The sequence below is a fragment of the Haliotis cracherodii genome, unplaced genomic scaffold (genome assembly GCF_022045235.1).
Source record: "Haliotis cracherodii isolate W230 unplaced genomic scaffold, xgHalCrac1.p SCAF_7, whole genome shotgun sequence".
Lineage (NCBI taxonomy): Eukaryota > Metazoa > Mollusca > Gastropoda > Lepetellida > Haliotidae > Haliotis > Haliotis cracherodii.
In genome coordinates this window covers 4766480-4792743 of record NW_027266330.1, presented here as the reverse complement: position 1 = coordinate 4792743, position 26264 = coordinate 4766480, and the positions used below count along the sequence as shown (strand labels likewise).

At 38.8% G+C, this 26264-nt stretch overlaps 2 protein-coding genes across 2 annotated transcripts; both read left to right on the top strand.

Annotated features, from left to right (window-relative positions):
- Positions 1-1555: 1555 nt before the first annotated feature.
- LOC139448465 (multiple epidermal growth factor-like domains protein 10) lies at positions 1556-6194 on the top strand (the record flags this gene model as incomplete). Its single annotated transcript, XM_071230015.1, has 4 exons — positions 1556-1628; positions 3074-4072; positions 5698-5830; positions 6074-6194. Coding segments are annotated over 4 exons (1326 nt in total), but the record flags the coding sequence as incomplete, so codon positions are not given.
- A 637-nt stretch (positions 6195-6831) lies between these two features.
- Positions 6832-19438, top strand: LOC139447991 (cell death abnormality protein 1-like). Its single transcript, XM_071229490.1, has 6 exons — positions 6832-6837; positions 10837-10889; positions 13352-13410; positions 15056-16024; positions 18845-18977; positions 19102-19438. Exons 1-6 carry the CDS (start codon positions 6832-6834, stop codon positions 19436-19438), a joined length of 1557 nt encoding a protein of 518 aa, XP_071085591.1.
- Positions 19439-26264: the final 6826 nt, after the last annotated feature.

Here is a 26264-nt window from a genome sequence, read left to right as displayed (position 1 = left end):
AATCTAAAATTTGAAATATGGTTGACCAGTTGGACTGTATTTACGTAACTTGTGTTCACTAAATTACAGCCAATCAACACGAGAGACAACTCCAGACGAAACAGTAACAAGAGACAGACACAATACTATAATACAACCTGTTTTCCCTTTTATTCTCACGGACCAGCTCATGACACAACCGCCTCTGTGGTCTAGAGGTAGAGCGTCCGCCCGGTGAGCCGGGTTCGATCCCCGGCCGCATCATATCAAAAGACGTTAAAATATGGTACTTGTTGTTACCCTAGCGCTCGGCATTAAGGGGCTTAACCAAGGACTGGTCGACTGTGTCTGAGTGGGGTATTCATGTTAATCTATGACATGGTATCTCAGTGGGCTAGCACTATAAATCCGCATCAGTCCGGACTAGTACAAGCAGCCACACACCAAAGGGCATGCACGTTGTTATAATCTCGGACGCGACGTTAAACCCCATTTTACGTCACCTATACTCGTACGTGACGAAGCAGATCAAATTATGCATAGGCTCAAAAGGGACACAAAGTTAAAACTACTAAAAACCACTATTTCGAACCACTTCAAACGTACTTTATAAGACTACATTATACGATAACTTATATGAATCACAAGAACGCATAAGCCTGGAAAGATGACACTTTTGAAAAAATAATACTTTCGCCGCAAAGGAAAGAAAACGAAAATCACAGTATACAGTCAAACCCCGTTTATATGGAACCCGTTTGTCCGGAAGCCTATACGTCCGGACGATAAAACCAGGGAAGGTTTATATACATACACATGGCTGGGTTGGAAGTCAATGAGCGACAGATCTGGCGAAACAGCAAGTCAAAGCTGTGAATGGATGTCTTATTGTCCAAAGAAGGCTATGACAATACGTGCAACGTGAGCGTATGTATCCTCCCACTGTTAAGTGACGTCCATGGGTTTTGAAAGAACAGTTAGGCGTGAGAATGGTTACTTCATCACAGCACCGTACACCTGTCAAACTAATTAGACGGGTGCTCGGCCGTCAACAAAGTTGTTTTTCACGGTTCAACGCTTTAATCAATACCACGTGCCATGTGAAAGTATGACGAAGATTTCACTCATTTGATTTGATGCATGCAATGACCAAGATGAAAGTGCAATTTCAGGGTCACGATGGGTGCTTAAGTGTTTGTACATGTGATAAACATACCTGACTCTGATAGATCCATGGCGACTTAATTTTTCCAATGTGAACTGTGATTGTATTGAGGAATTTCCTTCAAATCGAAATAAAACAGTTTTCAGATTTAATTATATGATTATAGTTGAACTGTTTTAATTTGACAAAACACATTCTGTTCATGAGCTGATCCATTTATACTTCCTCTTTTTACGGAAGCTAACCGGTAATATAAACATTTTAATCAGCGACAACTAGTCACACATTAGGCTACATCAGTTAGCTTTCAAAATTGAAAATGCTCCTCTCTTATCATCAGTAAGTAGATTTAATATATACACTCTTTCAGTATCATTGACTTGTTTGTTACGATGATTCTATATTATATTATTTTCCAATTTCAGACACTTCATGACTTCTTTGGGGATTCTATGTTTGGCATTCATTGTACTAATCATACGAGGTAAGCTTGATAAATCTACATTGTTTAAACCCGTTATCGGCTCCATTAAATCAGAGTAAAACACTGTCGCTGCTGAAGATATTTTATCCGAAACACAGAGATTTACAAGACTATGACTATTTTCGGGAGTCAAACTAAGACATTTACATTTTGTTGTTCGTTATGTTTCCTGATCGGGGAGTAAAATCTAAGAAAGCCTGTTTTTGATACTGTGTTATATTTGTGTCCAAATCAGTGTCCGACCCTCACCTTGTTTATCACTGTTCCAACCGTATGTGTCAGACTGGATAAGTTGACATTGACAATAATAAGTCCATCTCAACTTGATTTTTGACACAACTTAGGACAGGTCAAAATTTGTATAAACTCAGTATGTTGTGAAACATCAAAGGCAGGAAACTGCTAATTGGTATGGCAAAAGGCTTCCACGAATAAGTGACCAATTAATTAATTAATTAATTATTCTACCATGAATTTGGAATTAACTTTATTCTGATTGGTCATTAATTCACAATAAACCCCCTCTCATTGAAACAGCTGGTTTGACGGCCCCATCACCGCGGAAGCTAATACTCATAGATTAGTACTATTTTCAGTCATCGTCGGTAGGCATATTTGAATAACTATATCTACAAAAAAAAATTTACTGGTTACAAAATACACAGTTGCGGTTACTACAATATTCAAAGAATGTGTGGCAATACATTTCGTGCAAAAAAACACGACAGAATTCAACAAAGGGAATGTATTTACGTTTTGGAGACAACAGAGAGCTTTCAATGCCTGTCATAGGTTCGAGTGAAGTATAACGGTGTTAAAAAACTGTTTGAGTATATACAGCACCATATTTTTTTTCAGTGATTCCGTAGTTCAGATCGATAACCCACTCCAAACACTGGAATCAACCAATGCCGCTTAACTCAGTATATTTGTTAACACCAAAGAGTTCGCGTTTTATTTAGTCATGGTAGAATGGAGATAAACATACTGTGTTTTCAATGTAGAGCTAGGTTACCTGTAGATTTAACGGCACTCAATTTAACATTTGAAACCTCGGGCTGTGCGTTCGGTTCCAAATTCAATTTAGCGGTGTTAAATCTACAGGTAACAGAGCTCTACATTGAAAACACAGTATGTTTATCTCCTAAATAACAACACCAAGAGAAGTGGAGACAGTGATGGGTCGAACTAGTTCTCTAGTTCCCAGGACTTAAACTGTAATTTACTTATGCTTAAACAACAAAACTAACTCGTTAACTTAACCAAATAAATCACTCACATGTCATAAAAAAATACCTGAATTGCGGGTATAACGAAAGTTTATTCAAATGTGGAAATCTAGATAATAAAACACTTTAATGAGTTTCAAACAAACAAAACTTGTCATTGTCACGACCCCTTTCAGATGCCATACCAAACATCATATCCTGATTCTATGTTTTCAGCCACGCCATGCCGTAATGGTCAGCACTGCCGAGACTGTGACAATAACGGAGACTGCTCAACACAGTGTAAACGTGGATACTTTGGCAAGAAATGCACGTCTGAGTGCAACATCAGATGCAAAATAAGGTTGTGTGAACTCACAAGCATGGGCATCCAAATTTGCACGGAGGGTTGTGATCCAGGATACACGGGCACAAGCTGCAAAATACCATGTGGCAACCCTGGGACACAATGTCTAGCGTGTGAAGGGGGATGTGATGGCGGGTACTGCATACTGAGTCCTACATCCTGTGTTTCTGGATGTGTTGACTCCTACTATGGCCTTGACTGTAAGAACTGCTCTGAGAGATGTATATCATGTAATAGGTCTACAGGAATGTGTGATCGTTGTCGTGATCCATACAGAGGTCTGAACTGTGAGAAGTCATGTGAGAACTGTGCAGGATCTTGTGAGACTGGATGTGAAGGAGGCTGTCAACCAGGCTTCTATGGTCCTTGGTGTGATAAGGTGTGCAGTGAAAACTGCCGTCCTGGCCCCGATGCAGTTTCTATCTCGGAATGTGACACAAATACCTCTACCAATTGCCTCCCAAAATGTGACAACAACACAGGAGATTGTATCCATAGTTGTAATGTCGGATGGCATGGTACTAACTGCTCATCTCGCTGTAGCTCGAATTGTGCACAAATGCCCTGCACTGAGTATGGAGCGTGTGTGGATGGTTGTGTACCAGGGTATGCTGGGACTGACTGCTCCTGCTATGAGAACTGCATCGATCATGTTTGTCACGATGAGAATGGAACCTGTGTGAAAGGGTGCGTCAATGGTTACTATGGTGCATTTTGTAACATCCCCTGTGAGATATGTATTGATGGGATTTGTGACACGAGGTTTGGAATCTGCACGAAAGCATGTAATATTTCAGACCAGAGATGCAAATCTACGTGTTCAAACGACTGTCCATTAGCGACCTGCCTTAAGGAAAGTTCATGTTCTGGTAAGATGCTTAAAATTATTTAATAACAAACACCAATTGTATCCACATACATTAGCAATACTACTATCATTACTATATGCACACTTGGAAGAAGACAGGTCTTCTTAAAAACATCTACATTTATCATACATGTTGAATTTTCAGATATTTCATAAGAAGGGGATAAAACACCCCTCCGAGGTTTTGGTTGAAGCTCAAGGTCTTACATTTTCAACCAAAACCAAGCAGGCGAGTTTTATCCAACTTTTGCACAGTCTAAATGCAAGAAATACCAGAAAAATATGCGAAAACATCGACATACATTATAGTGAAACAATACAGTGTCTCGCGGTATAAAAGGAATTCGATCAATGCGAAAAATCATGTGCAGCATGGACCAGCTGGAGTTATGACATGAAAACATTAGCGATATGTAAGGTTTTTACCAATCAATCACAATAATGTTTATGTCAAGAGGCAAGTTTATAAAACGTTAATTGTAAAACTTTGAGGATTACAATTCAAATGTAAAACCTCAAAGCAGGGATAGAAGTGACAATTTAAAACTAAGGTTTGGAAGAGAACCGCTGGTTACTAGGTTTACCCGCGGTTGACAGGAATTTAATGCAATGTAGGGTGATACGGTGATAGGTTAAGCTAGAACCTATGTTATACACAATGTTCCAACTTTTCATCAGTAAAATAAATATAACTGCTTAACTGTTTTGTTCAATACACACGTATATATGCATTTAATCATTATGTGTAATACTACTATGTATTATTTTTTTTAAACCAAAACACAGACTTTCTGTCCTTGACAATAATGTTGACAATACACTGGGCAGAACAGCATAACAAAAATCATCAATGGAAAATGTGACAGGTATTGTTAAGGGTGGCTATTTTTTATTATCTCTTTACTTTCAATCATGGATCTGATTAAAATGATTTGTATTTATAAACAGTGGTTTTAATAACAAATTATATATTCATAAAATAATTCACATTTGTGTCATTATGATTGCAATGATGTATTATTGTTTTGCATTGAAGTAAATGGTGGAAAATACTTTTCTTGTTGCAACGACAAGTGTAGAGAAAAAACAAAAAGGTGGCCCCATCTGTTGATTTAATATGACTTAATATGATTTTAACAAACGGACAGTACAAACATATTATAAACATCTTAGGTAACTCACTCGAGCATGGTCAGAACATCTCTTGAACATCCGTCCCGTGTACGCATTTATGCAGTATGTATGTACTTAATCATGCCATAATTCTAAGGTTGAAGGAAGTCTTAGTTGTTAATTTACTGAACATATACTGATATAATATGACGTAATAAACTGTGTGGATAGCCATGAGTCCTAACACCCGCCTATAACACGCACACACACACACACACACACACACACACACACGATCAAGAGCACGTTGTATGCCGACAACAAAGGTCACCGCTAAGAGATACAATACTCCACAAACATTTTGTTTAGATGTTACACACCTGTCATTCTTTATTTCTCTCCTTATCAACAATAAATATTGCCAACTTATTTTGAGAGTATATGAATTTATACACGTATCTTCTTGTACATAAACCATATAATAAAATCTGATAACATGGTTGTTTTCCCCAGAGCCTGCCACTGAGAGCCTACCACTGATACCTCAGAGCCTACCTGTGATACATATCATCATCGGAACATCAGCAGCATGTTTGCTTTTCATTATGGTAGCAATATGCATTGGTTACTACAGACGCCCTGAAAGGTTAATATTTAATCGGATTTACAATGTCCACGGTGCAAAACAAAATAAGAATGATATCCATTATATTCGACACGTCTTTTTGCACCTGTAAGCTAAGTATCAAATCAGCTTCATGATCTCAAAAATATAAGACTGTATTGGAAATTGAATATGTATAAACATTCCACTAGATCGTTGATGCATATAAATATTCATATGACCTATGACTAATGTCGATAAACAAATGTGTGATCTTTGTTGTAGGGAAGAAACTGATGATGAAGAAATGGAATGTCAAGTAGATCAACAGGAAGCACGTGACTACGAGCTTGTGGATTTCGATCCAGATAAGAGCGAAACAGGCCCCGTGATAGTGTTTCTTTAGTGAATGAAGGACTCGTGAATATAATCACCAGCAACGATTACACAACAATGTGTAGATAAACTATTTGTAACTCTTATTCTTAATGCTAGACTACAGAGGTGGTGTGATGATAACAATATCATTGACGAATCTCAAGCTGGATTTAGACCCAACTATTCCACGACAGATCACATATTTTCACTACAGGCCATTATCCAAAAGCATGCATGTAAAAAGAAAGGAAGGTTCTTCTGCTTATTTGTAGATTTCTCAAAAGCTTTTGATAATGTTGATCACATTATGTTGTTACAGAGTTTGGCTGATATTGGTGTCTGTGGAAAGTTTTTGTCTATTATCACATCAATGTACGATAAACTGTGTGCCTGTGTTAGAACACCTACTGGGTTATCCAAATACTTTAAGTGTAATATAGGTACCCGTCAAGGATGCATCCTCAGCCCTCAGATGTTTTTAATATTCATAAATAAACTTGTAAATTTTATGGAAAATTATGGAGGACAAACCGTTTTTATTACTAAAGACTACCCAGCAATATACGCACTTATGTTTTGCTGATGACGTGTCATCTATTGCTGATACACCTTTGAATTTACAAAAGAAGATCAATGCCTTGGAACATTTTTGAAATACCACAGGCATGAAGGTAAACTTGAAGAAAACTAAAGTTATGGTATTCAGAAATTGCGGACCCCTTAGACATTATGAAAAATGGAAATTTAATAGTGTATATAATGAAACCGTGTCGTTTTATAGATATTTGGATATTGTGTTCACGCCAAAACTTGTTTGGACTAAGGCACTAAATACTCTTGCTGCACAGAGTAACAAGGCCATTATGACATTATATAGATATCAAAAGAAAGTTGGTAATATACCCTGTCAAGATTTATTTAAGATATTTGATGCTATGATTGTGCCTATTTTCTGTCACGGTGCAGAAATATGGGGCATCTCATATTGTAAAATTATTGAAGATGTACAGAACAAAATGTGTAAATGGTTTCTAAATACAGGTAAAACAACAAACAATGCAATGGTTTTAGGAGAGTGCGGAAGAGCCCCTCTCCAACTTGTGTATACCACAAGGGCCATCAAGTATTGGTGCAGGCTACAGCGTTTGGACGAGCGCAGACTGCCTTGCCAATGTTATTTAATGCTCAAATCACTGGACCATTCTGGTCGCACCACACGGGCTACTCACATTAAGAATATTTTGTTTAAATTAGGTTTTGGATATGTATGGTTAACACAAGATGTTGGCAATGTGAAGGTATTTATTCATCTTTTTAAGCAAAGGTTATTTGATAACCTTCAACAATCATGGTGTAGTTCTATCAATAGTATATCTGATACCTTTTATTATAAACATTTTATATCCCTGTTGAATGTAGAAAAATATCTTACACTCCCCATACCAGTACATCTGAGAATATGTATGACTCGTTTCAGATGTAGCAAGTTTAAACTTGCAATTGACTTGGGGAGATACACAAATGTCCCATACACTGAACGATTATGTAAAAATTGTATAGAAAATGGCATATCTTTTATTGAAGATGAATTTCATGTTTTACTTGTATGTGAGCGTTATTCAGCCCTTATGTGAAGAAATATGTATCTTAAGCAGAAAGCAGCCCAGAAATATGTATCTTAAACAGTATATCAAGTTTCAAAGTGTAACATCTCTTACTGAAATTATTTCATCAGAAAACTTTGATGTTGTATATAACACATGTTTATATCTATATAAAGTCCAACGGCTAAGAGAAACTTAAATCGACTACTTCCTTGGCATGCGTAGTTCATGCAATCAACCATTGTCTGTATTATGGGCCTATGGCCTTCTTACTGAATAAACTGTCTGTCTGTCTGTCTATTTGTCACACGATACGACATGACATGCCTTGAGTGTGGAATATAATAACCACACAGCATTCCTACAGTGGATCACTTCAAGTGAGTTTGCAGATCGTTCGAGTGATGGTATAGTGAGGGTCATTTTAGCATGTCAAGATAGAACATTTACAAAAATACCTATTGCAGTTGGCAGCCATACTTTGGTATTAAGGAGCTCATTGGCTGTGCTCACCTAGGCTTCAAGATGTATGCTTCACCTGTCAGTCGAGGTCATGGATTGTACCCTGCCAGAAGTGAGGCAGAGTTTAAACATCTCAAAAACTTTATCAGTTGGTGGTATTTGTTCACCCATATCTCTTAATGGTCCAGTAGAAACAACTTTTCTCAGAGCTACATCATGATGCTTGTATTTAAATGAAATTAAATGAAATAAAAGCTCAATTCACACAACAACATAAACTATTACTATCCAGGCACTTTGAAAATAAAAGTTTCAAACTCAAAGTTTCCACAATATATCGTTTTTTTCGACATTTGGAGTTAGCTTGTCTGCCTGATGTTCAACAATGAAACTAAAACCATTATACTGTATGAATAATTGTACAGGATTAAAATTTGATTCTTGATCAATACAATTGCTGCTGCAAATCTTTTGCAAAGATTTCGTTCGTTAATGTTTTTTTCAAATCGACCAATTGGGCGACATGATTATGAGTGAGTGAGTTGGGTTTAACGCCGCTTTTAACAGTATTCCAGTTATATCGCTGCGTGTCAGCTTAATGTGGGAGGAAAGCCTGAAATGATGCAGGTCTCAGATGTTTACCACTTCGGTGAAATCCACGAGCACGGGTATGTTGCTGACAAACCTAGAAACATAATCGGGGCGAACCGGGATTCGAACCCACAATCATAGGTTTCTGGCGTGCCTAAGGGACGCAACTCTGCACAGCGAATCGTGGTGCCTTAGACGACCCGTGCCCCGAGATTTGATTAAGATTATTAACAGCAGGGTGCGATTTCTTTGTTTGTTTTAAAAGTTACAACAGAACGCTGAATACTTCCTCCAACATGTTTCATTCGTATTATCAGGGAGAATGAAGTTATATGAATTGTGAAGTCATGTAACAGCCATTGTGACGTCATACGACAGTAACATTGATTAGGACGTCATTAATAGCGGAGAATGGCGCAGGTGTATTGTGCAGTTATGTTGCAAATGCGCTTGATGCAATAATAATGTTGATAAAATATTCTACCATGGCATTGATGAATGCTTGATTTTGATTGGTTTAATTAAGGTTTCCTTTTTGCTACGGAAACCCCTTTCAAATATATTAAGCCTTTTCACAAAATACGTGCGTATGAATACATCGACAGCCTACACATCGATTCATTAAAAATGGCTGCCGATCGATCATCCCGCATATGAACTGTAAACGTATCGATATTTCCTCTGATACACGCTTGGTCTCAAATACAAGCCGGCCGGTGAAGATCCGGGGTAAAGTAGGTCTTCAGCAACCCATGCTTGCCGTAAAAGGCTCTAATGCTTGTCGTGAGAAGTGACTAACGGGATCGTGTGGTCAGGCTCGATGACTTGGATGATGCATGTCATCGATCCCAATTGCGAGGATCGATCCTCTTGATATCAATCACTGGATTGTCTGGTCCAGACTCGATTATTTACAGACCATTGTCATATAGCTGGAATATTGCTAAGTGCGGCGTTAACCAACCAACCAACCAACCAACCAAAACAATATACGCCAGGTCTCCAAAACAAGCCGAGTCAAGGGCTCTCGCGAAATTAATAGATGGCCTAGTTGTTTGATATCGGATGTTCTTGGCGTTCTAGGCCGCAGCCCTGACTGCTACGTTGAAGACATTACAAGATTAATCGAAGGCATATCTTTTTCATACAAATGAAATGTTTATGAAACTGTTAGGGACATTCTGTGGCGACCAGAATCGGAACAGGCTATTTCCTCATTGAAATAACCGACAATGACAGTAAAATAAAACATTATAAAATATGTTTGAAGAAACTTTATTCAAGACAACATGTTCTTTAGAAACCTTTTTGTGATGTTCATTGCGTGGGTTCTTTTAAATTATGTGTCATATTATACGATCTTTGTCATTTTCACGCGGATTTGGTTTTGTGTGGTTAACTGAATCAGTTTTAAGTATTTAAAGATGCACTGATAAAAATGTATTTCCAGTGCTGGAATAATATACAAGTATTGAACATTAGTTCCAGGTAGTGACTATACAGAGAGTTACAACCTGTATTAGAGCCTGAAATATTTTTATCTGTTATCGCAGGCAAGAAACTGTGCAATTTTGCAAAAGAAACTATGTAAGTATGTGCCGCAAAGATATGCCAAGAAACGCAGGCTTACCATGATAAAGTTGAAGTTTGCTTGATATGATTAAAATGTAAATATCTTGTATAAGGGCCAGTGACCCTCATACGAAATAAAGGCTCGACTTGAGTTAAGTTATTTTCAGAGTGTCCGCAGTGGACAGTTTATAAAAAGATCAAAGTGTGAACTTGATTTGCTTTTCCCTCGCACATGTACTTGTTCTGTTCTATTGTCAAATATACATTTATCTATAAACATATTGTTAGAAATAAAACCTTTGATAGGGCAAATAAGCTTCTGAGTCAAATCTTAAACTAAAGGCCAAATCCGTGTGGTCCCTTCCTACTCAAAAAGATATTTCGAAAGGTGAAAGATAAATGCGTACCTTAAAACTTAAAAATGTAGAAATCCTGATGTAGGCCTACAGGTTGTGGTTGCATCTTGACATACATTTGGTTAGCAGGGATCTCGAGTTTCACCACCAACTAACTCATCTTTCGAATTTTCGTTTGAAAACACCGGTCGGGAATATGTCTCACTTTCACATGAAACTGCCATGGTGGGTTGGGGGATAATGAACTTACTTCTGAGAAAAGAATGTATGCAACCGTTACTGATGGTGATACAGATGCAACTCCATTGTTTTGTAGATCAAAAACAAAACATTTCTGATTCCATCTGGTACAGAACTAAAGATGGCAAGTTCTCCAAATTCATCAAAATAACTTCATGAATGCAGGTTGTTGCATGGTTTGCACTACCCACTGTCCTCATAATAAGTAGTGTCAGGGCTGAACTTCGACACTTCATGTCAATGTCTGGCCATAGGAACGAGACCTCAGTTAGGACTCCTCTGACCAACAGAGAGCCATGAGTGACATGCTTGCTCACAAAAGTAGCTCCAACTCCCTTGTGTCTTCAAACGTTAACTGTGCTGTCACTAGACGAGTACCCCCTCCCGCCACATTTCCAAATCCTAACTGTATCAGTTTTAGGCCTACATGTCCCCCGCAGCCCCTATCCATCAGTGTCATTAACTTGCAGGATTCTGAATCACGTTTTGCCTCTCATGGCATTTTGGCTAATTTCATACAATTTGTGACTTATACACTTCGAAGCATGCACAAAAATGAAAACCAATTCTTAATTCAACTGGAGCATTGTCATAAAGCAACAGAGCCTCACGTTTCAACAGGGGCGGTGGGGTAGCCTAGTGGCTAAAGCGTTCGTTCGTCACGCCGAAAACTCCGGTTCTATTCCCCACCACGGTACAATTTGTAAAGTACACTTCTGGCATGCAGTGATATTGCTTAAATATTGCTGAAGAACATACTCACTCACTCACCAGCGTGTCAACAATATCCATCTGCTCCATCTTCCTCAAATCAGTCAATGTGTTGTCATACTACTAACCTATAGTTTTGCGTATCAGATAATCTTCCAATAACACTCTCTTTGAATACTGTCTGGTCCCTTCTGCACTGAGAATTACTGAAGCTTGGTCTGTGGTGCATGTGCAAGCTGTTGCGGTGTATGTGATTTTGGACGATGTCGTCTTCGGTGGCAATCCATTCCGTCTTTTAGTTGTGTTATCGGTTTATAGCTGGTCATTTAGAGGGCCCTGTGTACTTCCCAAATGCAGTAAACGGGCACATATTTATGAGAACATAGATATGCACCCATTGCGCAACTGACTACGCACTATTTAAAAAAGCGTCGTATCATCAACATTCTTAGTAAAGCTTTGAATGTTTGGGTGAGCATGTGGAGGACATTTGCAAAGTTACCCAAATGATGCAATTTTTTTTTCACAGATCACTTGTATCATCACTATTTGACAGTGATATATAAACACATGCTCATGGTATAGTCGCATTTGTGCAATGTGCTCTGCTTTCAGAGGAGATTGAGGAGTGTTGAAAATTATTTTTTCTCATGTAGTCACACATAGTGGTTTTGTTATTTGAGACTTTGTTAATGGATCAAATATATACTGCTAAAAATAAAGTGCAATGTGCCCTTTTGGTGACTGTAGGCTGGCACAAAATGGACAGAACGGAAAAAAAGAAATCACAATACATACACAATACTACATAACAGGCTGTTGTATACCAATATCTGACGAAGAAATCAAAATATAACTATAACCATAGGTTAAAAGACGACACTACATGGGTTAAAACTACTAAAGAACAATACTTTCTAAAATATATTGAAAAATATTTCTTAATTGTGAGACAACCTGTATCAACCACGGCAATATTGCGTGAACACAGAAAATTTGAAAAGACACAACTCACATAATACTATGGACGCAAATGGCAGAAAACGAAGTTTACATCATACAGTGAAACCCTGTGTATCTGAACCCAGTTAGTCCAGGAACCCATCCGTCAGGACGATGAAAGCAGGAAAGGTTTACATACATAAGGACGGTACACTATTCCTATAATTTGTGGATCCAGACTATTAATATAAGAACTTCAGGATGCATAGAAAACAAATTATGGACATCAGAAGAGCTTGAAAATAAGTACATTATTAAAAATAGAAGAAGCATTAAGTGTCCGTTTCGTGATTGTGTCTCGTCCATAACGTGGATAGAGGCTCAATGAATTCAGTTTACACCTCAAACAAATAAAGAAATAAAATAGTTATAGCTTGATGTAATGATAGATAAACTGTTTAACAGATTCAGCTTATGAACCTCCTTCTTTAACGGAAAATGCAACAAACCGGAAATATAAACCCTCGATCAGCGACTACTGGTCACACATTAGGCTACATCAGTTAGCTGGATACACCAGCATTGAAAATGCTCCTCTCTTATTATCAGTAAGTAGATTCAATTTTTATATGTGTCAATTATTATAATCTGTGTTTATGATTATGTAATTATGATAGATCATCGATACATATTTTTTTCATTTTCAGACACTTTATGACGTCCTTGGCGATTGTATGTTTGGCATTCATTGTACTAATCATACGAGGTAAGTTTGTTGAATATTCCTTATATAATCACGTTCTCTGCTACTAAGATGAGTATGCAAGTAATGTCTCTTCTGAAGCCATTTAACCACCACAGAAATGCAAGTTTAAATACATTTATTATTATCACATTTTCAAAACATATATACGAGTCCGGGGTACAAAAAGTCTTCAGCAGCCAATGCTTGCAATGAAAGGAGACTATGCTTGTCGTAAGAGGCGACTAACGAAATCGGGTGGCCAGGCTCGCTGAGTTGGTTTATGCATGCCATCGTATCCCAATTGAGTGGGTCTATGCTGATGACATCAATCACTGGATTGTCTGGTCCAGATTCGGCTATTTACAGACCGCCGACAAATAGCTGGAATAATGGTGAGTGCGGATTCAAACAACAAACAATCATAATAAATATATGAGCATATAGATAGATAGATAGATAGATAGATAGATAAAATACATAAGTCCAAAGATGAGCTGTATCATTTACTCACCCAGTTTCACGCATGTGATTTTCAAGAGTACAGTTATACTGCTAGGCTGTTTTGAGGTCACAGTGCACTCTAACATAGTATGACGTCATAGTGCAATCTAACTTTGTGACGTCACAAAAAGACAGGCGTAAGACGATAGGGCAGGCGTAGGACACTTACAGAAATAAGTATTGTAGTGGCATTAGATGTACAATACATTGAAATTGTATGAAATAATTCAATTATTTCAGGCTATTTAATTTTGTTTGAAAGTATTAATAAAAAAACTTTCTTATATCTTTCTCAATGCATCATTGTCACATTTGTAAAACGTGAATATCACAAAGTTTGGTGTTTTATTCCCTGCACATTGATCAATGTGGGATACACCGACAAGAGGGGTCCCTCATTTGTTGTCGATGGACCATCACTCTCGCTCTTAGAGTGTCCCCTATCTGTCCAATGTATTCGGCCTTGCATCCACCACATTGTATGACATGAATCAAGTTTTTTGAAGCACAATTCATAATTTCACGGACATAGACAGTTTTTCTGTCTTAGAATGTAAAAGAACAACATTATAAAACATGAGGGCAAGTACCACAATTTGGTCTATTACACTTTTGTACTGTTTTACATTCTTGTTTTCAATTCGAGAAAGAAGCCCTAGTAAGAATCTGTTTCAGATTTTGGCTCTGTCTTTTACTTTTAATAAGTTTATTTTGTGATATTTTTTTGGTTTAGTTCTTTACACTTATTTAAGGGATACAGTGTTTCCCGAACACTTCCAAATATTTCCGGGTTTGGGGGATTAAAGGTTGTAACAAAAGGGAGAACACTCTCGTTAGGTTTGTCTTTAGGTTTTAAAAGATCACAATGTTTTGTGATTTAGCCTTGTTTATTGCGCCTTCCACTATTTTTCTCGGGTAGTTTCTTTCTAATAGTGACCTCCTCAGTTTATCGTGTCTATATTGTGCACGATCTGAATTACTGAATTAGATACTATCGCGCAGATTCTACGCACTAATGAGTAATATATATATATATATATATATATATATATATATATATATATATATATATATATACACTGAATAGTAGGTACTTGATCATGTCATTGTCACGACCCCTTTCAGATGCCATACCAAACATCATATCCTGATTCTATGTTTTCAGCAACTCCTTGTCGTAATGGTCAGCACTGCCGAGACTGTGACAATAACGGAGACTGCTCAACACAGTGTACCCGTGGATACTTTGGCAAGAAATGCTCGTCGGAGTGCAGCATCAGATGCAAAATAAGGTTGTGTGAACTCACAGCCATAGGCATCGAGACATGCACGGAGGGTTGTGATCCAGGATACACGGGCACAAGCTGCAAAATACCATGTGGCAACCCTGGGACACAATGTTCAGCGTGTGAAGGGGGATGTGATGGCGGGTACTGCATACTGAGTCCTACATCCTGTGTTTCTGGATGTGTTGACTCCTACTATGGCCTTGACTGTAAGAAGTGCTCTGAGAGATGTAAATCATGTAATAGGTCTACAGGAATGTGTGATCGTTGTCGTGATCCATACAGAGGTCTGAACTGTGATATGTCATGTGAGCACTGTGCAGGATCTTGTGAGTCTGGGTGTGAAGGAGGGTGTCAACCAGGCTTCTATGGACATTGGTGTGATAAGGTGTGCAGTGAAAACTGCCGTCCTGGCCCCGACACAGATTCAGTTTCTGTCTTGGAATGTGACAACAACACAGGAGATTGTATCGACGGTTGTAATGTCGGATGGTATGGTACTAACTGCTCATCTCGCTGTTACTCGAATTGTGCACAAATGTCCTGCACTGAGTCAGGAGCATGTGTAGATGGTTGTGTACCAGGGTATGCTGGGACTGACTGCTCATGTTATGAGAACTGCATCGATCATGAATGTCACTCTGAGAATGGAACCTGTGTGAAAGGGTGTGACAATGGTTACTATGGTACATTTTGTAACAACACGTGTGAGATATGTATTGATGGGATTTGTGACACGAGGTTTGGAATCTGCACGAAAGGATGTAATATTTCAGACCAGAGATGCAAATCTACGTGTTCAAACGGCTGTCCATTAGCGACCTGCCTTAAGGATAGTTCATGTTCTGGTAAGATGCTTAAAATTATTTAATAACAAACAATTCTGACTTGTGTCTATCTTTGTAAATACAATTATTATCAAATGCACATTTGGAAGATGACATATATCAAATGTTGAAATTCCAGATATTTTATAAGTTATAAGCTTGAACCAATGTATCCACAATGTACATCCAGTTCCAACTTTTGATCAGTAGAACAAAGATGACACGCATATGCATACACTGGGCAGCTTATGCTGACTAGAGGAACGTAAAAATACATCATTGGAACATGTGACAGGTCATGTTAAGGGTAGTTGATATTTATTGCCCCTTTTAATGACATATAATATATATACTGAACAACAAAAGTTCCTGTCACACTGAATAAGATTTAATGCAAAGTTATGTTTTTTACCAAATCTGAAACAATTTCGGTTTGCAACAGATAAAAGACTCATGTAAGTGTTCAAATGGTTTAATTTGCCATACTCACTTCAGAAAATACGTGATTTCATAAAAATGAACATGCCAACATGTCAATATACAAATCAATAGCGTGTGTGTCCACCTCTGGTTGCGATGCAAGCAACACATCTTCGTCTCATGGAATGGACCAGGGGTCGCACAAAGTCCTGTGGGATATCTGTCCATATCTGCTGGAGCATGTTTCGAAGTTCCTTGAACACGAAGGCGCCGATCCATCTCATCCAACATGTGCTCGATTGGTGAGAGATCATGGGAGCGAGCCGGCCAGGGGGTGACATTTACGTTGTTTTGTTGAAGAGAATCCTTAACAAGTCGAGCAATATGAGGCCGGGCGTTGTCATGTTGAAAGGTAATATGACGACGCAAAAACGTTAGAACAACAGGACCGATGATCTCATCGCGGTAGCGCTGTCCATTGAGATCTCCCCCTACCACTATCAAACGGGTCCTCTGTCTTGCTGTAATCCCACCCCATACCATAACGCTGCCGCCCCCGTAACGATCTTTTTCCATGAGACAATGATTGACGTAACGTTCACCTCGACGTCGGTACACTCGAATCTGTCCATCGCTATGGCTGAGGTGAAAACGAGACTCGTCGGTGAATAGAACTTGTCCCTACTGCATGGCCCTCAAACGTAGACGCTGTCTGCACCACTGTAGACGTGCTTGACGGGGGTTTCCTGTCAAAATGGAACGTCTGGCGGGTCTTCTAGCGACAATCCCTGCACATCTGAGGCGACGTCGTACGTTTTGTGAAGATATTCGTTAAAGGCCAGGGATGTTTCTTGCAGTCACTGTTGCTGGCTGGAATTGATTTCGTAGGTGTGTTGTTCGAATCTAGTTGTCTTGTCGATTATTGGTTACGTGTGGCCTGACACTCCGATGATGGTCCCTGACTGCATTTGTCTTTTGCCAACGTTGCCATAAACATCAAATGGTGTTGCTGTGGACGTTAAATTGTCTTGCAACGTCACGTTGACTCGATCCTGCTTCAAGCATACCAATGGCTCGCAGACGCTCATTTTCGGACAGGCGAGGCATTTCGTTATGATGAATAATTGGGTAATTTTCTTGTTTTTCTGAGTGGTTGTTGTCAGCACGATGCTAAACAATGCATATGGAATCCCGTTAACGCACATGTTTTTATACCCATTCTTGGGTAGTGAAATGCATGGGGCTTACATAAAAGTCAACTTTTGCATGGAATGCATGCTTTCTGTAGCAGTTGCGTTTTGTGACTTGATTCCATACATGTACTACAATATTGAAAACCAAACTTTACTTGTTTGAAAAATAATCTGAAATATTGATTTCACGGGAGCTTTTGTTATTGAGTATATTTAATAACACACACAGTTGTACTTTCATTGATTGGTTTGATTAAAATAATTTGCAATTCTAAACACTGTTTTGATAATAACCATCAAATCATATATTTATAGAATAATTCACACTTGTCTCATTATGGTTGCAGAAGTGTAATATTATGTTAAAAAAGAAGATTAAAAAGTGTTCTTTTCTAATCCTAGAACATGATCTTCCCATACGGACAGTACAACCATTTGATAAACATCTTAGGTAACTCACTTGAGCATGTTCAGAATATCTCATGACCACATCCCGTGTACACAATCATGCCATAATTCTAAGGTTGTAGGAAGTCTAAGGTTGTACATATACTGAACATATACTGATATGATATGACAAAAAAACTCTGAGCCCAAACAGTAAATCAAATTAAATTCAAGTTACTGACCAATTACTGCAGTTAATCTGCATGCTCGGTGATCATGTTCTCTACCATCATTAACAAATCAACACATTGTAGCCAGAAACCAACAGTGCTTAGAGCGTAGAATTTTTGGGAATTGGCAATGGTCTCGTGTCATGTTTTCAGATGAGTCCAGATTCACTCTCTGTACTTTCTGAATAGGCGTGGATGTGTCTGGGAGCGTCCGAACGAATATCATGCAAACAGAGTGCTACGAGTACCACATAGTAGATGTGCTGTTTAAGAGCTATGAAGATAACGCTTGTACTATCCATTTGCGTATTACATCTGGCGTTCTGAAGCAGCAGAACATCACCGGAATGGCCAGCCATGAGTCCTGACTGGGACATGTCGTGCACGCAAACGACAATGGCTACCTGCTTCGGTAGGTCAACTGGGCCAGACGTTGGTTCCTTGGTTGTTCGGACCCCTACAATACATCGCAAACATTCCATGTTGATTTTCTGTTGATGTTACATGTTGTCCTTTCTTTTTCGTATGTATATGCATATGTATATATGTGTGTATTAAACTCTTTCACATAAACCATAAAATTAAAGATGATAAAATTATTGATTCCTCAGAGCCTACCACTGAGACCATGCCGGTGAGAACAGAGAGCCTACCACTGATAGCTATCATCATCGGAACATCAGCAGCCTTTTTGCTTTGCATCACGGTAGCAATATGCATTGGTTACCACAGGCGCCGTAAAAGGTCAGTACATAATCAGTGTAATTTATGAATGCTTCCTGTTATATTTGTCATGTATAACCAAAGTATTTTCTTTTTGCTAAGTACTTTACAATTCACTACTTCAACCTTCTCAATTCATACACAGGAACGCTGAAGCACAAAACTACATAGTCGAGTACCAGCCTCCATCAAACAGATATTGGGAAATAAGAGATGTAAACCAAGAAGTTGATTCCCCGGAAAATGAGTCAAATGATGTTATTCCTGCTTTGGCAGAACAGCTTGAGGCAGCACACGGCAGTGGGATGCATGATGACCTTTCATCAAATGGTTCTTCTGGTGACAACCTGTCGTACACTCACCTTGTGAGGGACATCGGTGTCAATGATCAAACAACTTATATCAAATATATAACACCATCTGAGGAAAAGGATGTCCAGTGTACGTTCGATGGCAACGCCAATGCAACCCCCGAAGGTTAATGGCAATATCAACATGGGAACAAAGGCTCTATTTAAAAGCAGTTTCACAGATGTAAGATTTTAAGGCAAATAGTCGTCAGGTTCTCAATAAACTAACTTTTGGTGACGCCAATATACGTCATACTATGAAAGATGACTCACGTTTGAGGAACGTTCGGATTAATACATGAATATTCAAATATGTTCCAATCAGTTATGATAGACGAACTCAATATATATGTCGTTTGGATAATGGAAATAGGTGCGATTTCTTTACTTTGCTGTAGGACAGCTGTCGATCCTGCGTTAGTATGGTTTGTCTTACGTGTGTGTGTTCCACGTTGAGCCTAGTTATAGACCCATCAGCTTGCTTCTTTAGTTTTTTGTTTCGTGACATGGACATATATGGAAATGATAATGGTGAGACTTCTAGGATTTCCACACAATCCGACGATGATGACCGACTTAACTCCCTGTTTTGACTACAATATGTTCCCGTGATTGTTCAGATGAACAATTGTCTTGCATGTGCTTGTGGAGCAGGATACACGAAATCATGGTATCATCACTGTTTGATAGTTGTTTTTAGCAGATATTCCATGTGATTTTTTCGCTTTTACTTCGGTGATTGCCTAATAATATTTCGAAAGTTTTCAAAATGGACTCTAAATCGAACCTAACCTCGAAATTTCCTTGAAATTTTACTCATCTTTGTAAAGGTGGTGTCATCCTTCCCTCGTATTTTCGAGAGGGATGTTTTGTCTTAGTGCAGGAGGTTAGATAAGTTTCTGCTTATGGTTGGGGTTGGTACAGTTGGTTTCACGTATTTGTAACTTCATCTGTATATTTGTCTTCCATAACTGCCATGTAATCTGTCACTTTCTTAGTCATCAACACACCTGTATGTCTAATGGACCGATCAGAATGTAATATTGCTGCATTGCATATACTGTATTGCGAAATATTAAATCATAAACGTTTTGAATTAATGCAAATATACCTATCTCCTTTGTTTTATGTAGATACAGATATTTCTATACTTGATGTCAGTTCTATTGCTCCTTTTATATCCATGTTGAACTTTTTGCATAAGGAATTAATTATCCCCCAAACATGTATTGTTTCTGGTCAACTTAAGGTCGGGAGTTGGGACATATATTAGGAGTTTCCAACAACAAGATACTTTGAAAGTATTAATAGAATGAGTTGAACTGCGAGTGGCCCTCAAGTGGACATCACTTCGAACGAAACCCATCAAAACGAAGCTTTCTCAACACTTGGTTCAACAAATGACACCATTTAAATGACGCTTTGAAGCCTCCACCATTTCAATCATTGCACGTGCCTGGCCATATGTCATGAATTAGTTATCTCTTAATACTTTGCATGTAAATGCTACGTTTCATTATTGCACAATTGTAAATAAAGATTAATAAAACACCTTCTCCGTAGTTTCTTTGATGACAGTGCCTACGTAGTCTAGCTGATAGAATATGAATATCTGCCTCGAGAACGGAAGGTGAATAGTTTGATATACCAAAAGACGTCAAAATATGTCGTTCCCCTGCCTGTCGCTCGACGTTGAGGACTAGGCTAGCATTAAAAAACAGCATTATTCGGATCTAGTACATGAAGACTAACACACACAAACAGACACGGAGGCACGGACGCATTCATGAACCTCGTTATAAACCTGCACTTATCTTGAACGCGACTTTAAACTCCATTTCACACACCTTACTCAATGTTTGACGATGTACAGAAGCGTACTAAAAAGGCATCTACGGGTATTCGCAACACAGCATGATTCAATTTGGTTTTTTTCAAAATGCGTTAAATCTCATTGTTGCTGAACCTCAAATATGTGGCTGCATAACTAATGTTGGCGTTTTAGAAACATTACTTATAATATGAATAAAATGTGTTTTGTTGCAGATTAATAAAACACTGCTTAAATGTTGTAAATCTATCAATAAGTCAAATGTTTGAAAATGATTGCTGACGGCATCTCTTCCCAAGGACGTATGTCTCACTAACAGTTATACCTCATTGCACAGTGCATTTGCTCGAAAGCAATAAATGCAGCTGAACATAATACTGTGGCTGTCAGCACAACAGAACTGTTTTTCCGCATTTGCACTGAATGAAAGATCCCTATTGACAAGCTGTCCTTTGAAATCGTCACAGGAAAAGCATGCTGGTATTGACTGCTGGTTTGAAAAGTAACATTACAAACACAACGACAGTGGGGTAAGGCTGTATGTTTAGATTGTCCTTCAAAATGTGAGTATTAAGCTTAATATTATGTTTGAGACAACATTATTTTGTCCAACGTTATTTCTGTACTTTAAACATATATGGTTTGGCACCTACAAATACAGGATGTGGTAGGATTAGACATCACATCCCTAGCAGCGGATTGATATCCCGCACCATGCAGTAACGTATCACCTATGCTAAGCACCGAGGAGACTCAACACCCAAATCATCACCTACCACCGGTACATCAATTCAACCCACCGGTGAATACCACCGGTACAACGCAGGGGACGGCTATAAGATAAAATGGTGTATAAGGAGATCCACTACCAAGATGTAGTTAGTCCTATGAGAGCGAGTCAATGCAAAACTAGTCACTGATAACAGAGAATACTCTTGAGTTTTAGCCCCACATCATATATTAAAATCATAGTTAAAAATGCATTTCAGTACACTGTTGCTAATAACGTTATTAACGTTGATGATATATCATACTTCCAATCTTACTTAAATGTGATGAGGCATTGGGCGTAAAATACCTTTTACTTCACCCATTACTGGTCTCGCACATTTAATAGTATCGTGAGAAACACAAGTACAACTTATGTCTCTTTACGGGCTGTCAGTGCGTTACTTCGTCCATCATATTGAACGACTGCTTCCGTGTATAAGTCAACATGAGACATCGCGTGACTCGAGCTCATCGGTACCTGTGACATGCATTAAACAAGAAGCCATGCTGTTTAACATGATACAAGTATTGCATTCAAATAATTGGTTGTTTGTTTCACAATGATTATTTGTTTGGTTGCTCATAGGCAAAGCCTCAAATAGCATAACCATTTTATGTAAGCAGCACCACATTAATTGTTTTTTTATAGAAGTTGGTGACCAATAATACCACATATCAGGCATGTATGTTTACTGAGGAAGAAATCTGCCCAAACCGTGCATCAGTCCTGCCAACGTATAGCTTGACTCTAAAACCTGAACACATGTCCGTTCCCCTTTTGAACTGGAGTTAAAAGCTCCATCAAAATCCGTACCAAGAGCAAATATACCACCAATCCCTGTCTCAAATATTAACCATATTCAACATAACTTGATTGAAGGACTTTCTTTATCTTCACTGAAGGTAATTGAGACAAGTGGAATGAATACCATGCGGATTCCCCAAAACCACAAAGTTTAATGAATTATTTGCAGAAAAAAAACAGGTTCAATTCTGTCAAAAAAATTGATTTTTCCACATTTTACACTACCACCCCACTTAACAAACTTAAGGAAAAGCTTTATTCCTTGTTCCACGGGGCAGTTGTTACAAAACGTTGTAAACGCAGATATAGTTACATATTAATCTGTAGAGGCTCAAGACTTGTCAAAAGAAACCAGCAAGTGCCTGAGAAATCAATATGTGAAATGCTGGATTTCCTCATTGATAATACATATGCAAAATTTAGTGTAAGACATTTCAGTAGGAAGCAGGCAACCAAATGGGCACTAATTGTACAGTCCTTAATGCTGATCTGCTGTTTCTTTACTCATATAAATCGGGATTTCTGCTCGGGATGGCAAAGTGAAAACAAGGTTAGTTGGAAAGATGTTTAACTTAAGGTTTAATAATATCGATGCTCAAATCATCAAATAGCCAATTCCTTCTACTTATTTACCAACACGGGCTACAGAAAGAGGAGACCAGTGAGGCAGCCTTGTCTGTTGTCCTCTTTTTTTGGATATATGCATAAAGATTAGGAGAGACAAAACACTCTCCACGAGATCACGCTTTCCCAAACGTCAACTTCCCCTTCATGTCAAGCAATATTCCAGCAGCTGCGGCCTCTGGTGTCAACACTTATGAGGCACAATCGACCGTGCCCTTTCTACCTTATCAAAAAGCGTCATATGACTCTTGCACAAAATTTGTTTGATCAAGATTACAAAATTCAAGGCCTCAGTAAAACTTGCAACAAGTTTTATGGTAGAAACGTGAAGGATCCTAATTTACTTGACTTTGCGTGTGTTTGTGATGGGTACCACCTATGTGGCAGGATCACTCACCTTTTCGTGAACACCTGGTATTATCACTACTTGATTGTGATTCATAAACATATGCTCATGATATAGTCGGAATTGTAAAATCGACTCTGTTTTTGGCAGAGGTTTCTGATAAATATTGAAATGTGTTTGTATATAGATTTTGCCAAATGACAAATATGCGTGTAATCCTCTGTATGATGTGTGTAGTCCTCTGTTGGAAGTGTGTAGTCCTCTGTATGATGTGGTAGTCCTCTGTGGGATGTGTGTAGTCCTCTGTATGATGTGTGTAGTCCTCTATATGATATGTGTAGTCCTCTGTATGATGTGTGTAGTCCTTTGTATGATGTGTGTAGTCCTCTGTATGATGTGTGTAGACCTCTATGGGATGTGTGTAGTCCTCTGTATGATGTGTGTAGTCCTCTGTATGATATGTGTAGTCCTCTGTATGATGTGTGTAGTCCTCTGTATGATGTGTGTAGTCCTTTGTATGATGTGTGTAGTCCTCTGTATGATGTGTGTAGTCCTCTGTATAATGTGTGTAGTCCTCTGTGGGAAGTGTGTAGTCCTCTGTATGATGTGTGTAGTCCTCTGTGGGGTGTGTGTAGTCCTCTGGGGGATGTGTGTAATCCTCTGTATGATGTGTGTAGTCCTCTGTATGATGTGTGTAGTCATCTGTATGATGTGTGTATTCCTCTGTATGATGTGTGTTCTCCTCTGTAGGATTTGTGTAGTTCTCTGTATGATGTGTGTATTCCTCTGTATGATGTGTGTAGTCCTCTGTATGATGTGTGTAGTCCTCTGTATGATGTGTGTATACTTCTGTATGATGTGGGCAGTCCTCTGTATGATGTGTGTAGTTCTCTGTAGGATGTGTGTAGTCCTTTGTATGATGTGCATAGTCATTTGTATGATGTGTGTATTCCTCTGTATGATGTGTGTAGTCCTCTGTGGGATGTGTGTAGTCCTCTGTATGATGTGTGTAGTCATCTGTATGGTGTGTGTAGTCCTCTGTATGATGTATGTTTTCCTCTGTATGATGTGTGTAGTTCTCTGTATGATGTGTGTAGTCCTCTGTATGATGTGTGTAGTCCTCTGTATGCTATGTGTAGTCCTCTGTGGGATGTGTGTAGTCCTCTGTATGATGTGTGTAGTCCTCTGTATGATGTGTGTAGTCCTCTGTATGATGTGTGTAGTCCTCTGTATGATGTGTGTATTCCTCTGTATGATGTGTGTAGTCCTCTGTATGATGTGTGTAGTCCTCTGTATGATGTGTGTAGTCATCTGTATGATGTGTGTATTCCTCTGTATGATGTGTGTAGTCCTCTGTGGGATGTGTGTAGTCCTCTGTATGATGTGTGTAGTCCTCCGTATGATGTGTGTAGTCCTCTGTATGATGTGTGTAGTCCTTTGTATGATGTGTGTATTTCTCTGTATGATGTGTGTAGTCCTCTGTATGATGTGTGTATTCCTCTGTATGATGTGTGTATTCCTCTGTAGGATGTGTGTATTCCTCTGTATGATGTGTGTAGACCGCTGTGGGATGTGTGTATTTCTCTGTAGGATGTGTGTATTCCTCTGTATGATGTGTGTAGTCTTCTGTATGATGTGTGTAGTCCTAAGTAGGATGTGTGTATTCCTCTTTTTGATGTGTGTAGACCTCTATGGGATGTGTGTAGTCCTCTGTATGATGTGTGTAGTCCTCTGTATGATGAGAATAGTCCTCTGTATGATGTGTGTAGTCCTCTGTTGGAAGTGTGTAGTCCTCTGTATAATGTGTGTAGTCCTCTGACGAATGCGTGTAGACCTTTGTGGGATGTGTGTATTCCTCTGTAGGATGTGTGTATTCCTCTGTATGATGTGTGTAGTCCTCTGTGGGATGTGTGTAGTCCTCTGTATGATGTGTGTAGTCCTCTGTGGGGTGTGTATAGTCCTCTGTATGATGTGTGTAGTCATCTGTATGATGTGTGTAGTCCTCTGTATGATGTGTGTAGTCCTCTGTATGATGTGTGTATTTATCTGTATGATGTGTGTAGTCCTCTCTTGGATGTGTGTAGTCCTCTGTATGATGTGTGTAGTCCTCTGTATGATGTGTGTAGTCCTCTGTATGATGTGTGTAGTCCTTTGTATGATGTGTGTATTCCTCTGTATGATGTGTGTAGTCCTCTGTATGATGTGTGTATTCCTCTGTATGATGTGTGTAGTCCTCTGTAGGATGTGTGTATTCCTCTGTATGATGTGTGTAGACCTCTGGGGGATGTGTGTATTTCTCTGTAGGATGTGTGTATTCCTCTGTATGATGTGTGTAGTCTTCTGTATGATGTGTGTAGTCCTAAGTAGGATGTGTGTATTCCTCTTTTTGATGTGCGTAGACCTCTATGGGATGTGTGTAGTCCTCTGTATGATGTGTGTAGTCCTCTGTATGATGAGAATAGTCCTCTGTATGATGTGTGTAGTCCTCTGTTGGAAGTGTGTAGTCCTCTGTATGATGTGTGTAGTCCTCTGACGAATGCGTGTAGACCTTTGTGGGATGTGTGTATTCCTCTGTAGGATG